The sequence below is a fragment of the Danio rerio genome, chromosome 20 (genome assembly GCF_049306965.1).
Source record: "Danio rerio strain Tuebingen ecotype United States chromosome 20, GRCz12tu, whole genome shotgun sequence".
In the NCBI taxonomy this organism is placed as follows: Eukaryota; Metazoa; Chordata; class Actinopteri; order Cypriniformes; family Danionidae; genus Danio; species Danio rerio.
The window spans coordinates 40,105,911-40,120,000 of NC_133195.1; the positions used below are offsets into that span (position 1 = coordinate 40,105,911).

The 14,090-nt window shown below is 37.5% G+C and overlaps 1 protein-coding gene across 8 annotated transcripts in view; it reads right to left on the reverse strand.

The window, feature by feature from the left end:
- Positions 1 to 9,727: 9,727 nt before the first annotated feature.
- txlnba (taxilin beta a) overlaps positions 9,728 to 14,090 on the reverse strand; it is a 41,214-nt gene continuing 36,851 nt past the window's right edge. For all 8 annotated transcript variants that reach the window (XM_073933548.1, XM_073933546.1, XM_005160808.6 and 5 more), the window contains 3 exons: positions 14,020 to 14,090; positions 11,341 to 11,436; positions 9,728 to 11,263 (listed from right to left, as the gene is read on the reverse strand). The exon at positions 14,020 to 14,090 is cut by the window's right edge. In XM_073933548.1, the coding sequence (XP_073789649.1) occupies positions 9,992 to 11,263; positions 11,341 to 11,436; positions 14,020 to 14,090 (1,439 nt within the window). In that variant the 3' untranslated portion in view covers positions 9,728 to 9,991. The remainder of the gene's footprint in view (positions 11,264 to 11,340; positions 11,437 to 14,019) is intronic.

Here is a 14,090-nt window from a genome sequence, read left to right on the forward strand (position 1 = left end):
TTTGTGTGGGATTAGTTCTCTTTAGGAACAAACTAGAACGAATCAAAGCATATGACGTTGCGCCAGAGCGCGTCTTTTATTAAGAGAGAAACAAAAAAAGGGTGTGCTTTTGCGTATATTCTAATGCCATCCTTCAAATGTTTGAGCTTGCATTAAAAAAAAAAAACAAAGCAACAACAATACTGTGACAAGTGAATGTATCTCTGTATGCCAAATTTGCTCTTTTGTACAAAAAAAAAAAGAAAACAATAAAATACATAAAAGAACGCTCTCTCTTTTCACTGAGTAATTATTAATTATTCCATGGCTCGGTCAGTTATCTTTTTGATCGCAATCTCATTCCGCCCATGGGTCTTTCTACATAATTACTGTTTTCCATTTCAAATAGCAGTGCTCAATTGCAGATCAAGCCGCTTCTTTGATAAAGTAATGAAGAGACGCTCTCATGTGGGCAACCTTTGGTTTCATCAGTCTTGGAAAACAAAGACTTTGATTGAATGAGAGAAATAAATCAATTCATGGGTAAAATTCAAATACACTAGAACAGATTTTAAAAGATGACTTTAAGGCAGCAGTGCCCACACTTTTTCAGCATGCGAGCTACTTATAAAAGGACCAAGTCAAAATGATCTACCTAATATAAAAACAACCCAGCCTCATTCTGAGTACGTACCCTATTTAACGTTTACATTTCTGGAGAATGCCAAATACGTCCCAGGAGCTACGTTTTTTTTCCCAGTTTTAGTTTTCGCAAATTTGCCAAAGGCCACTATATACGCTTTTTGAGATAAAATTTTTTTCTCGTGTCGGCGCAATAGCCTAGTGGTTTGCATGTCGACATATGGTGCAGTAGCACGTCAGGGCGTCCCATGTTCGAATCCCGGCTCGAGGACATTTCCCTACCCTACCCCCTCTCTCTCTCTCCAACTTCGCTTCCTGTCTAAATACTGTCCTATCTAATAAAAAAGGCCAAAAATAAATCTTTAAAAAAAATACAAATAAAAAATAAATTTTTTTCTTGAGTGCAAAACACAGATTATTAAAATTTGACATATTATTTAAATTATTTGTTGTAAAACATGCAATTAATGTTTTTTCTTTTGTCAACAAAGCAATATGATCAACACAGGCTCATTCTGAAAATGTAGTTCCGCAGACTATTTTGGAGACCGCGAATTACGTAGCCTGAGGTTTGTATAGCTGCATTAAATTTTGTTATGCTAACGCTATGGGACGGTATGATGCCATTCCGTCTGGCACTTACCGGCTGGCCGCTTACCTCCTTGTGGAGGGCTTTCCTGCTGCAACCAGTTTGTCTAGTTAGCTCGTCATGTACGTCATCGACTTGAGGCACAGAGAGGAGTTGACCGCGACAATGACCGCGTTCGAGTCCAGGAAAGAGCGATTCCAGAAATCAGTTAAGACAAAAACAGAATCCAAAAAACGAGTGAACATCAGGATGAGAATGTGGTAAAATCCGAAAATGTGGTAAAAATCAGACGAGGGCTTTTCCTTTTCTGAACGGCTTTTGTTAACCGTCAGCTGGGTTTAGGGAAGAAAGCGGGCGGGCGGGCGGGTCATTCAGTAAAATAAGTTGGGTTTAGGAAAAAAGGAGAGTGGGTCGGTCTAATGGCCGGTCACCCAGTCAATCATTCAGTCGGTTGACAACGGCCTCCAGTGGGTTCACTCGAGAACAGCGCAGACGCGAACGACACCCGTGAGAGGCATTTGAGATGCGAAAAAGCGAGCACAGCAGCCTCTCGTGAAAAACAAAAACTGAAAAAATACGTACCTCCTGGGACGTATTTTGCGGTCTCCAGAAATGTCCACGGGACTTTGTTTTTTAGAATGAGCCTTAGTTGAAAATAATAAACTCTATTTGCTAGTTCCATGGAAAAAACATGTCTAACAAATCTTGGCCTCTGAGATTATGCTGATTTGTCCTGTGGTGTGCATTTGTTTGTAGGTTTTGTAGATACAAGCATCACCCCAAATAATAATAATAATAATAATAAAACTGAATAATGTTAGTTGTCACATAATATGAATATGTAAAATGGGTTGACCAAATTGATCTTTTACTGTATTGTTTGTGTTAAATTAAGTCTGCTTAGATCAAAAAGATATATAATGAAAACTATTAAGTCTATTGCTTTTTTTTCATTGCTAATTATGTAATGCTTTTTGCATTTTAAGAGTAATATACAACTTGAAAAAGTTCTTACTTTTACATTTTCCTTACTAAAGTTTTGTTCACACCTCCGATTATAACTGTAAAGACATGTTTTTTAAAAATTGTTTTAAATATGCAGGAATACCAGCATCCACACCACAATTACAACAGTTAAAGCACACGGACACTATTTTGTTGAAATCACTTTTAACTGAAAAATGAGGAAAACATTAGCTATGTTTCCATCCACCTATTTTATTTGCAAAATGAAAAATATTCTATTTATTTGCAAAATGCGCATAAAAAAACAGTTGATGGAAACGCCATGATGCGCATAAATTTTGAAAATGCGCATAAAAAACTTATGCGCCTAACTGGGTAGGATAAACTTTTTATTCGATAAGAGAAGATGCGCATAAACTGCGATGGAAACACTTTTACCGCACAAACTCCAGCATGCGCATTAAAAAAGGTCATGTGATTTTGTTCAAAGAGATCATGTGATGCTTAAAATGTGTGTGAATGGATAAAACGTTAGGCTGAGCACATTATAAAACATCTGAAATGTTGTTTTGGTCATTATAAAACGCCTTACCATTTCAGTATTAATGTTATTATATTATTAATGACCTCCAGAATCAAGAGCGCCTGTGCTCGGCGTCTGACACCTTCAAACGCCACTACGCTTGTCAGGATTGTCTTCTGAGGCACATTCATTTAGAAAAGATTGACGCAGCTTCTCCTACTGCAGCAAATGCAGTTTTTACTGTTGATATTTGGCGCCAGATAATCAGGAAGTAAAGATTTTGTTCGCTTTGACTCGTTGGATGGAAACGATGCTTCATTCGCACAACTTTTATGCGATAATCCAGTTTTGCGCATAAAGTTTATTCACATTTTTGGATGGAAACATAGCTATTGACAGCCAATCAGAATGCATCCTGCCTTAACGGAACACTCCGATCTCCAATCTGGTGGGAGCACATTTAGCTTAGCTTAGCATAGATCAATAAATTGCATCAGATCATTAGCATCTTCTTGTAAAATGACTTAAGTGTTTTGATAATTTTCCTATTGAAAGCTTGATACTGCTGTTGTTTCATTATTAACTGAGTTTGATGTAAAATGAAAAGGTACTATTTTATAGGTAGATAATATCCTTGCCTGCTGCAGCCATGGTACGGTAGCAAAGTTTCTTGATTATTACGCTGCATTGAGTGTATAGTTTCTAGACCATAGATTGTAAAAGATATGAACGCAGTATCCGTGATATCACCCATAGGTTTCTGAAAAGCGCAAATAAAGCTACAAGTAGGCATGGCCAACTGTCGTCAGTTTGTTCAAGCGTCATTGCAACGACCAGGTGTAATCAAAAAAGGGCAAAGAGGCAGAGCATGAGCGGAGCTACAGACGCCTGCCAACATTTTGCTTAGACGGGATTTCCTATGGGAAAAAAGCTTAATACTTCATTACCTGCGACTCGTTTGTGTTCTGAACACATGCTTAGATGTATACTATATCAATAAAGTGTTTAGACTTTTAAAATAACTGTTGTAACACATTGAGCAACTAAGCATTGTTCTTATGATGTTTTTCTACCCAAATTACTTGCCACTTTAAATTACCAAACACTTCAAATTTAGTGTGTGCTAGGAAATGCAAGGCTATTTATGAAATCCAGGCATAACACTGTATGACCATGTTTCAGAAGACTGTTCTAGAGCCTACAGCTAATCAATCTGTCAGATTTTGGAGTGCATTCAAGATCGAAATAAATGATCTTAAATAAAACAAATACATTTATAGATATGGTATATAAATATATAAGAATTTCACTCACCTGGAAAATGGAGGCCACCTGAATAGTTTGTGAACACAATTAAGTGAACAAAGCATGCCGTATTATCTTATAATTATAGGAAATAATTCCAAAAGGCAATTGACTGTGTAAAGCCACATAAAGCAAAACAAAAATTCATTATGTATGCCAAGTTCAGCAACTAATCAGCTGGAATCAGGTGACGTGACTGTGACGGTGACAGACGAGACCTAGCTGTCACTCAAGTGGCCACCCCAGCCGCCACGTGCTTAATTATGCAGACTTGATGCAACTTAATAAAAACTAAACGAATGAGTTATAAAAAAAAATTCACCCCTCACAGTTGTCATGAATGGTAATATAAGCTATATGAACCAAAATCATTTTTGTACCAGGCTGCTTTTTTCTGCTGTAATGTTATCCATTTTAACATTGGGCTTAATAGAAATGTGCTGTATTTTGGAGCCAGTTCTAGTGGAATTTCGATGAATTGCAGTTTTAGTTACGTCCGTTTTAGCGTCACAAGGGAGAGCGGGAGGTTGTCATTTGTTCTAAACAGAACAGCCTAAAAAATATGAACTTTTTATTTTCCGATGGTCTTAGTACACAATGTAACTACAAAAGAGTCATGCTTTAAATTCTAAAATTATCAAAACTCTTTGATCCTTTTTGAGCGATATGCTAACGGTCTAATCCGATTCAATAATCTATGCTAAGCTAAGCTAAAAATGCTTCTACCAAACCCCGGAGATCAGCTAAATGGATTAAAAAGTGATTGCTTGTAGTAACAGATTGATTGTGAACATGCATTGTTGTAGTACACACAAATATAATTATGCACACAGCTGTAATAATTATCATTCTTAGTGTGAACAGGTCTTAACCCTATAGCAGTGTTCTGAAGTTAGTTGTTTACACAAAGCTCTTTTTTATGTGTGTATTTTTAATGCCTCTATATTTTATTCTTCAGGCTAAAGGTCACGTTAAATACAATCCCGCTGGCTTCCTCATTCCCACTCATGACCATAACTGCTGCTCCTGATATAAATTCACATTCTGTTAGAAGCTGGGACTGCCTGCAGGTATAACTCAGTATTCTCAGACTTGCTCTGAATCTTAAATTTTTTAACAAAGTGTAGTTTGTTCCAACAGAAGCGATGCATTTGTGTGTGCTTATGACTTTGTGTGTGTTTAATAGTACAAAAGTGCTTTCATTATGCACATAGAGGAATGCCATAGAACTAATGTACACAAATGATGTATGCATGTACGAGTACATGATGATTTAGAAAGAATGCGGGGTATTTGAGGTACGGTATGTGTAATTTATGAACAGAAAATGATGTGAAGGCATTTATATAAATTAACAGTCAGTACATCTTGCAGGTGTAGACACTGAATTATTCTGAACAGTGTAAGCATGAAGGCTTTTTAGGCTGTTGCCATGGAAACTGCTGCTTGAGTAAGAATCATGGTGTGCAATAGGAGTTATTGTATGCTAGTGGACAGCAGTTAACATAATTCATCACCAATCTCACTGCTTTTGAATGCTTTTCTATGAAAAGATTAATTTTGGATATTAAATAATGCAACCCAGGCTTATTCTGAAAACGTAGCTTTATATACATTTCTGGAGAGCATCAAATTTGTCTTGGGAGGTACGTTTTTTGCAGTTTTTGTTTTCACGAATCCCCCAGAGGCCGCTGTGTATGCTTTTTGAGATCTCAAATATCTCTCATGAGTGCCATTCGCACCTGATGTTCTTACGTAACTCCACCAGAGGCCGCTGTCGACTGATCGACTGACTGGCCAATCGACTGACCCACCCTCCTCCTTGCCTAAACCCAACCAATAGTGTTTTCAAAAGCACTGATTGACCTGCTTACCCACTTCCCTAAACCCAACCAACAGTTTTAAAAACAACCCAGGCTCATTCTGAAAACGTAGTCCCGTGGACGTTTCTGGAGACCGCGAAATACGTAGCTGGAGGTACGTATGGCTGTATTTCATTTTTTTAACTGAACACTGAACAAAAGAAAAGCCCTTGCCGTTTTTTTTAACACATTTTCAGATCTTAGCAAATTCTTTTCCTGTTATTTACTTGTTTATTTTAGTTTATGGCATCTGTTTTTGTCTTACCTGGATTCAGAAACCGTTCTAGACTGACGTGGTCAACTCCTCTCTTCTTACACGGCGAGCCACTGGACAAACTGGTAACAGCAGGAAAAGCCGTTCAAACAGAGAAAAGCGGTCAGCTGGTAAGCACAAAAACAGACTGTCATACCACCCTATAGCATTCCTTCTTATACTTCCGCCTCTGCATCAAAGTTCCAGAAAGCAAAGAAGGTTGATTTGCTCCAGGATTGGCCAGCCCAGTCACCAGATATGAACATGATTAAGCATATCTGGGGTAAGATTAAGGAGGGGGCATTGAAGATGAATCCAAAGAATCTTGATGAACTCTGGGAGTCCTGCAGGAAAACTTTCCTTGCCATACTATATCACTTATTAATAAGTTATTTGAGTCACTGCAGAGATGTTTGGATGCAGTCCTCCAAGCTCATGGGAGTCATACACAATATTAATTCTTTTTCCACTGCACCATGACTTTATATTCTATACTGTACATTTGTCTATGCAAAGTCTGACCTTACTGTCATGATTTAATAATTAAAAATCAAGTCATGGTCATATTTTATGTTTTATTTAAGTGAAATCTAGAAGCTTTTGCCTTTCATATAAGCACTTCTGATACCAAATGATCAACTAAAAGTCAAATTGTTGTTTGTTATTTTTAAAATTTGGATAGGCAACAAGACTTTGGTCAGGTAGTGTACATTGTATTCATTTTTAGAATGTAAGTACATGTAGTTAAGGCCACTTAATATGTAGTGGAACCAGGTTTTTGACAAGCGAAGGGTGAGTATATGATGACAGAATTTTTAGTTTTAGCTGCACTATCCCTTTAAATGGGAAGTTACTTTTTTTTGGAAAAAAAAGAGATCAGAATGTTGACTTGTATAATGTTTATTAATACACACTGTAATAAGTAAAAGTCATATGGCTTAACAAGTAAAATCATAATATAAAAAGGTAACACTTTAGTTTAGGTACTGGCTTATTATTACCTGCCTATAATTAAGATATTGACTATTTATTAGTACTTATAAAGCATATTCTTATTCTACATTTCTAAACCTACCCAATATTTAAACCCAACTGCTTCCTGACTAACTAATAATAAGTAGCTAAACAGTAGCTTTATTGAGCTAAAAGTCTATGTAAATAGTAAATACTTTAGTAATACAGTGAATTGTACATTAAAATAAAGTGTGACCTATAAAAAAGTAATACATTTGCAAAGTATTAACTAATCATTAATTCAAGCAGACAACTGGATGTTCGAAATGCATTGTCATAATTAATGCTTATTTTCACAATTAGCCAATACTATGTCTTGATAAAGAAGCAGTACATCAACACATTTAATTCACAGCAATTCATATATTTCTTAATCTGTTAATTAGGTAGACGGATGTGCCAATTGTTAATGAATGTTTTAGTTCCTGTTGCATTAACTGGTATCTCATGATCTGTGCTAGCCGATTCGAATGTTATCATTGGATTGAATGGGCGTTATCAGTGGTTATCAGCTGATAGATACAGTATGGGCCAAGTAGGGGCCTTCTGCGCCCACTGGTAGACTCAGAAAGCTGTTATCATCCATCCACATGGTTAATCAGTTATAGATCACATATGGCTGCGGCGGAAAGTTAACGAGAACTAAATATATTATTTATTAGATTTCCCAATAATTGTATTTTATTAACATCTACCCCAACCCTACACCGAACCATCAGAGCAATGTAAAAACAGATCTGGATCTAGAGTCTTCTCTTTTAGTATAGCTAATTAACCATATGGATGGATGAGAACAGCCTTCTGAGCCTACCAGTAGACACTGAAGGCCCCTACTGGCCCATATCTATCAGCTGATAACCACTAATAACGGCCATTCAATCGAGTGATAACATTCAAAGCGGGTGTCAATATTTGAAAGTGTTGCCATTCATCTTAGTTTGATCAATTTCATAATTAAAAGATGTATTTGTAACACTGAAAGCATGTACAAACAATAAGCAACTTAATTTGTATTGATTAAAATGCACAATGTTTAATAAAGGCTGTGAAAATATATTACTCACAATTAGATCAAATGAGTTAACATATTAAAGTGTAGTTCACTCAAAAATTAACATTGTTATTAATTACTCATCCTTATGTTGTGCTGAGGCCATTCATCATCGTAAAACAAATGAAGATATTTTAGGTGAAATCTGAGAGTTTAGTCATCATACATAGACAGCAATATTCCTGACATGTTCAATAGTCCAGAAAAATAGCAAACAACATCCTCAAAACAGACCATATGCCTTCAGTGGTTCAACCGGAAAATTAACAAGCTACAAGAATATTTTTGTGCACACAAAAATACCTACTTTATTTAAATTTAGGGGCATGCGTTCACATATTATGTGCTGGTATGATGTATTACCTCAGTTGCAAGGAAGTTGTGTGTGGGTCCCCGGGGGATATAAGTTGAGCAATATACCGGGGGGAAATAAGTATTGAACATGTCACTTTTTTTTACAGAAATCATATTTCTAAAGGTGCTGTTGGTTTAAAATTTTCCCCGGATGTTGGTAACAACTGAAGAAATCCACATATGTAAAGAAAACAAATCTAATTAGTTTACAAGGGAAGTGTAGAAAGGCAGTGAAAGCCCAGACTGGAATTGAAATCACTCTATAGTTATTTATCAATCCTTTGCCCTTCCTCATTGTAAATGAATATTAGCTGCTTCAGTTCAACATCTACATTATCAGGAATATGAAGCTGAAACTAGGGTGGACCTTTTAGCAAAACGATCTATTCTAAAACATAGCCAAAAAAACTCTCAAATGCTTTCAAAGAAAGAAAATCAAGCTGTAGAATGGCCCAGCCAATCACCTGACTTAAGTCCAATAGAAAATACAAATTAAAGATCAGATTTAATAGATGAGACCCACAGAACCATCAAGATTTTTACACTCGGCTGAAGTCTGTGAAAAAATCACCCCTGAGCAATTCATGTAACTTCATTCTCCATATGAGAGGCATCTTTAAGCTGCCATAGCCAAAAAAGCCTTTTATATAAAGTATTAAATACATTTCAGAAGTTCACTACTTTCTTCTTGTGTCATTTCATTGTTATTACACATAACTTATTATTCAGTTTTGTTTTTTTAGTTTTTTAAAATATTTTTATGTTTGTATTGTTTGGTTTTTACCAAAATCTGGTTCAATTTTATGTAAACAGCTTCTTTAGTAGGATTATTCCCAGAAAAAAACATAACGTTCAATGCTTATATTCCCCGCTGTACTGACACTGAGGAGAAACTGTTCAATGAGGTCGTTGTGTTTGTTATATATGTGTACAAAAGTACCTAGTTTGATAATATTTTGATTGAACCACTGAAGCTATATGGACTGTTTGAGGGTCTGGACCTCAAAGGAAGCTTGTTGTCATTGTTCTCTGATGTAATCCAAAATATCTTAATTTGTGCTCTGAAAATAAAGGTCTCAGGGGTTTGCAATTACATGAGAGTAAGTAATATTTGGATGAACTAACCCTTTAACTAATGTCAATAAATAAGACCCATATAACTAATGTCTTGGTATGAGCACATTTGCTAGAATCGTCAAACGTAGATGTTTATTTGTGGGTGCCGAGAGAAGTCCGTACAACAACAACAACAAAAAATCCATATTACATTGAGAAAACCAGGACTTCATCATTGAAGTACACTTTCCTAAAAGAAAGTATAGTCTATGACCAGTCTATCATCTTCAGTATGTAACGTATAACTAGTGTATAGGAAGACGCAGGTCTAACTACAAAAACAGACTGATCTTGAAATCATTAAAAAAAATAAACTTATTGTATAGTTTATTTCAGCTTAGCTTTTATTTGGGCCTTTGGCAGCACCTTTCTTCTTAGCAGGAGTTTGTTTTTTAGGCTGGGCTTTGCTTGCCTTCGCTTTGGCGTCTTGGGATTTCGGGGCTTTGGGTTTTATCGCTGATGCTTTGGCTCCCTCAGATACAGCTGTGGCTTTCTGAGTGTCCTCCTCCTTAAGTGGCTCTTGTTTGGGTGGCTCCGGTTCAGGTACCTCAGGTTTAACAGCTTCATCTTTGCTCTCTTCTTTCACGACAGGCTTTGGCTGAGCGGATTCCTGTTTGACCGTGTCTTCTGCTTTTTTCACCTCTTCCTGTCTTGGTTCCTCTTTGGCAGACTCTGGTTTTCCTGCCTCTTGAGGAAGTTTGGACTCCATCTCAGGTTTGGTGGGTTCAGGAATTGTTGGTACTGATGGCTTCTCTGTATTCTGTTTCTCAGTGGTAGAGGATTCAACTTGTGTTGATTTTGGTTTATCCACTAGTTTGAGAGTTTCTTGAGGAAGTTTGGATTCCATCTCAGGTTTGGCATCTTCAAGAATGGTTGGTACTAAAGGCTTCACTGCGTTTACAGCAACCTCTGGTTTCAGATCTTCTGTGATAGATTTCTCTTCTGTTGATTCCAGTTTATCCACTGGTTTGGTGTCCTTTGGAAAAGGCTCTGGAGGAATTTTGGATTCTGTGTCTGGTTTGGTGGTTTCAGGACTTGTGGGCTTCTCTTCAGTGATCGTAACTTTTATGGTAGAGGATTCCTCTTGTGTTGATTTCAGTTGATCAATTGGTTTGATGGACTCAAGTTGGGAAGCTTCAGGAAGTTTGGAATCCATCTCAGATTTGGTGGCTGTGGGCTTCTCTTCAATGACTTTTGTGGTAGAGGATTGCTCTTGTGTTGATTCCAGTTGATCTGCTTGTTTGATTGACTGAGCCTCAGGAATTGCTGGACTGTCTTTTTCTTTTTCCTCATCCTCGCTATCAGACTCTCCAGCATCATCTGGTACGGGACTTAGCAGGGAAGCTGCAAAATCCTGCAAACGAACCTGTTCTGCTCGCAGCTTCTCCATCTCTGCAGTCAACATGGGATTGGGAGTCTGGACGAGCTCTGGAAGTTCATCTATCGGTGGTATGTCCACCACAGGTGCTGCCGTCATCTTCTCTGGGAACCGTATCTCTTTAATCTTGGCGTACAAACTTTTCCTTTCATCCTGCAGTGCTCGACAGAGGGTCTCCAGACGGTCGATTTTCAGTGTGAAGAGCTCAAACTCTTTGCCCTTTTCCGATCTCTGTCAGAAAGGAAGTAATCGGTTAGGAAGCAAAAAGATAATGGTCAAGTGCTGACAAGTTGATGTGTGTTATTCACCTCGTCAATCATTTCCACAAGCGCTTTGTTGCAGCTTTCAAACCGCGTTTTCCATGTAGTGGACTCCTTTTCCAGCTTTTTCATCTTCTTTGTCATCTGTTCGCGTGAAAACAAGATCAACATTTTGTAAAAACCTTTCACTTTGTTCAGTGCTAAAAAGTCTTTAAATACTTTTAAGAAGCATTTCTGACAAATTTTCCTAGGTGAAATGTCTGAAGCTAGAATCATTTCCTAAAAACAACACTACATAAAATATTTATATTCATCTTCAAGGAAAGTAGCTTTAATATGAGTGCAGTTTTTTTACTGCACTTGCAGGTTTGTTCACATTTTTGAAGTAGATAATGTAATGGATAACATGCTAGACCAGGGGTGCTCAATCCTGTTCCTGGAGATCTACCTTCCTGTACAGTTTAGCTCCTACCCTGTTCAAACCCACCTAAACCAATGAATTAGGACCTGAAATCCACTTGATAATTACAGACAGGTGTGTTTGATAAGGGTTGCAACTGAAATCTGCAGGAAGGTAGATCTCCAGGAACAGGATTGGCCACCCCTGTGCTAGACACATTTTCTGGCCACTTTATTAGGTACACCTTACTAGTTCCGGGTTGGACCCCTTTGCCTTCCGATCTGTCTTTATCCTTCTTGGCATAGTTTTAAGAAGGCACTGTAAATATTCCTCAGAGATTTTAGTCCATATTAACACGATAGCATCACACAGTTGCTGTAGATTTGTCTTCTGCACATCCATGATGCAAATCTCTCGTTCCACCACATCCCAATGGTGCTCTATTGGATTGAGACTGGTGACTGTGGAAGCCATTTAAGTAAAGTGAACTCATTGTCATGTTCAAGAAACCAGTCTGAGTTGATTCGCACTTTATGACATGGCACATTATTCTGCTGGAAGTAGCCATCAGAAGATCAGTACACTGTGGTCATAAAGGGATGAACATGGTCAGTAACAATACTCAATTGGTACTAATGGGCCAAAGTGTGCCAAGAAAATATCCCTCAAACATTACACCACCACCACCAGTCTGAATCGTTAATACAAGGCATGATGGATCGATGCTTTCATGTTGTTAACACCAAATTCTGACTACCATCTGAATGTTGCAGCAGAAATCGAGACTCATCAGACCAGGCAACATTTTTCCAATCATCTATTGTCCAATTTTGGTGAACCTGTGCGAATTGTAGTTTCCTGTTCTTAGCTGACAGGAGTAGCACCCTGTCTGGTCTTCTGCTGCTGTAGCCCATCCGCCTCAAGGTTTGACGTATTGTGCGTTCAGAGATGCTCTTCTGCAAACCTCGGTTGTACGAGTTCCATGTGATTGGCTGTTTAGAAATTTGTGTTAACAAGCAGTTGGAGAGGTGAGCCTAACAAAGTGGCCGGTGAGTGTCTATTATCCTGCTTATTGCAAGGCTACTTGTCACAAAAGTAAACGATTAAACATAAAACATTGATCTGAGCTACAATAATTTTCTCTTCAACTAAAAGCAGAAACAAAAATGGCTAAATGCAGCCAACATTAACTTATTATTTAATCACAAGATGATTCCAAACTGTCAGGAACAGTGGTGTGAAAGAAAAGTATGTTAATATAGACTAGTGATGGGTCGTTCCTGAACGATTCGTTCATTTTGAACGAATATTCAATATGACTCTGTAATTACGAGTCCTCTTAGAGAGGGATTCGTTCATCCGCGCTTGCTCACATTTGTGCAGGTGGTATCGTTCATTTCAAGCCTTTTGAGTCGATCATCACGTAAAGGCAGAAGCCAGTCATATGTGTTTAGAGCCGGAAAAAGAATTGATCCGTTCATCTCTCGAGTCCTCTATCGGGTCTAAGTCTTTCTGTCATGTGATGAACGAACGAATCAAGAACTAGAAAACACGAAACTCGAAAGGTGAACTAATTATCATGGCTCCTATTGACTTAGACTGTGTACATTGGTTAAGATTATATGTGGCTGTCAGTGTAACGTGAACGAACCTCTGACATTTGAAGACATGAAGAGGTGAGCTGAGCAAAGAGACAACAATACCTTCATAGACAAAAGAGCAGGTAAACATTGAACTATTATTTTCTCCTTCTTATAGTATTCTACTTATGACTTATTTGTCGTGTAATCAACCTTTGGGCTAGTCGTGGATGTGTTTGGAGGCAATTCGTAACATTTTAATGATATTTTGGCAAATTAAACCAAATGAACGAAATGACTCGAAAAAAAGATTTGTTCATCTTGATGAACGAGACTCAAAGATCCGAGTCAGTAAAATGATCCGAACTTTCCATCACTAATATAGACAGACAAGATGAATGGAAGTACCCAAATGAACCTTTGTTATGAGTTTCAGTAGTTGTTATCTGGAAATTGCATACCTTGGAAATTCATGATTGACCGATCAGAATCAGGTATTCCAAATAGACACACACATTCTAATTAACAGACTACACTCAAAAAATTACATTTGCTGTTTGTTCAATCTACTTATTTGAAATGTATTTTTATTAATTTTGTTATGGATGGTAACTTAATTGTTTTATGTTCAATCCACTTAAATTTGTAGAAACTAATAAGTTAACTTAAGTTCTTCATGTTGTCCTAACACAAATCGATTGTGTGGAACCCAGCATTTTCACAGTGTATAAAAGTGAAACAACAAACCTTATCCATTTCCTGTTTGAAGGTGACATAAATCTCATTGCTTTTCGCCAGAGTGTTCTGGAAGTCATCAA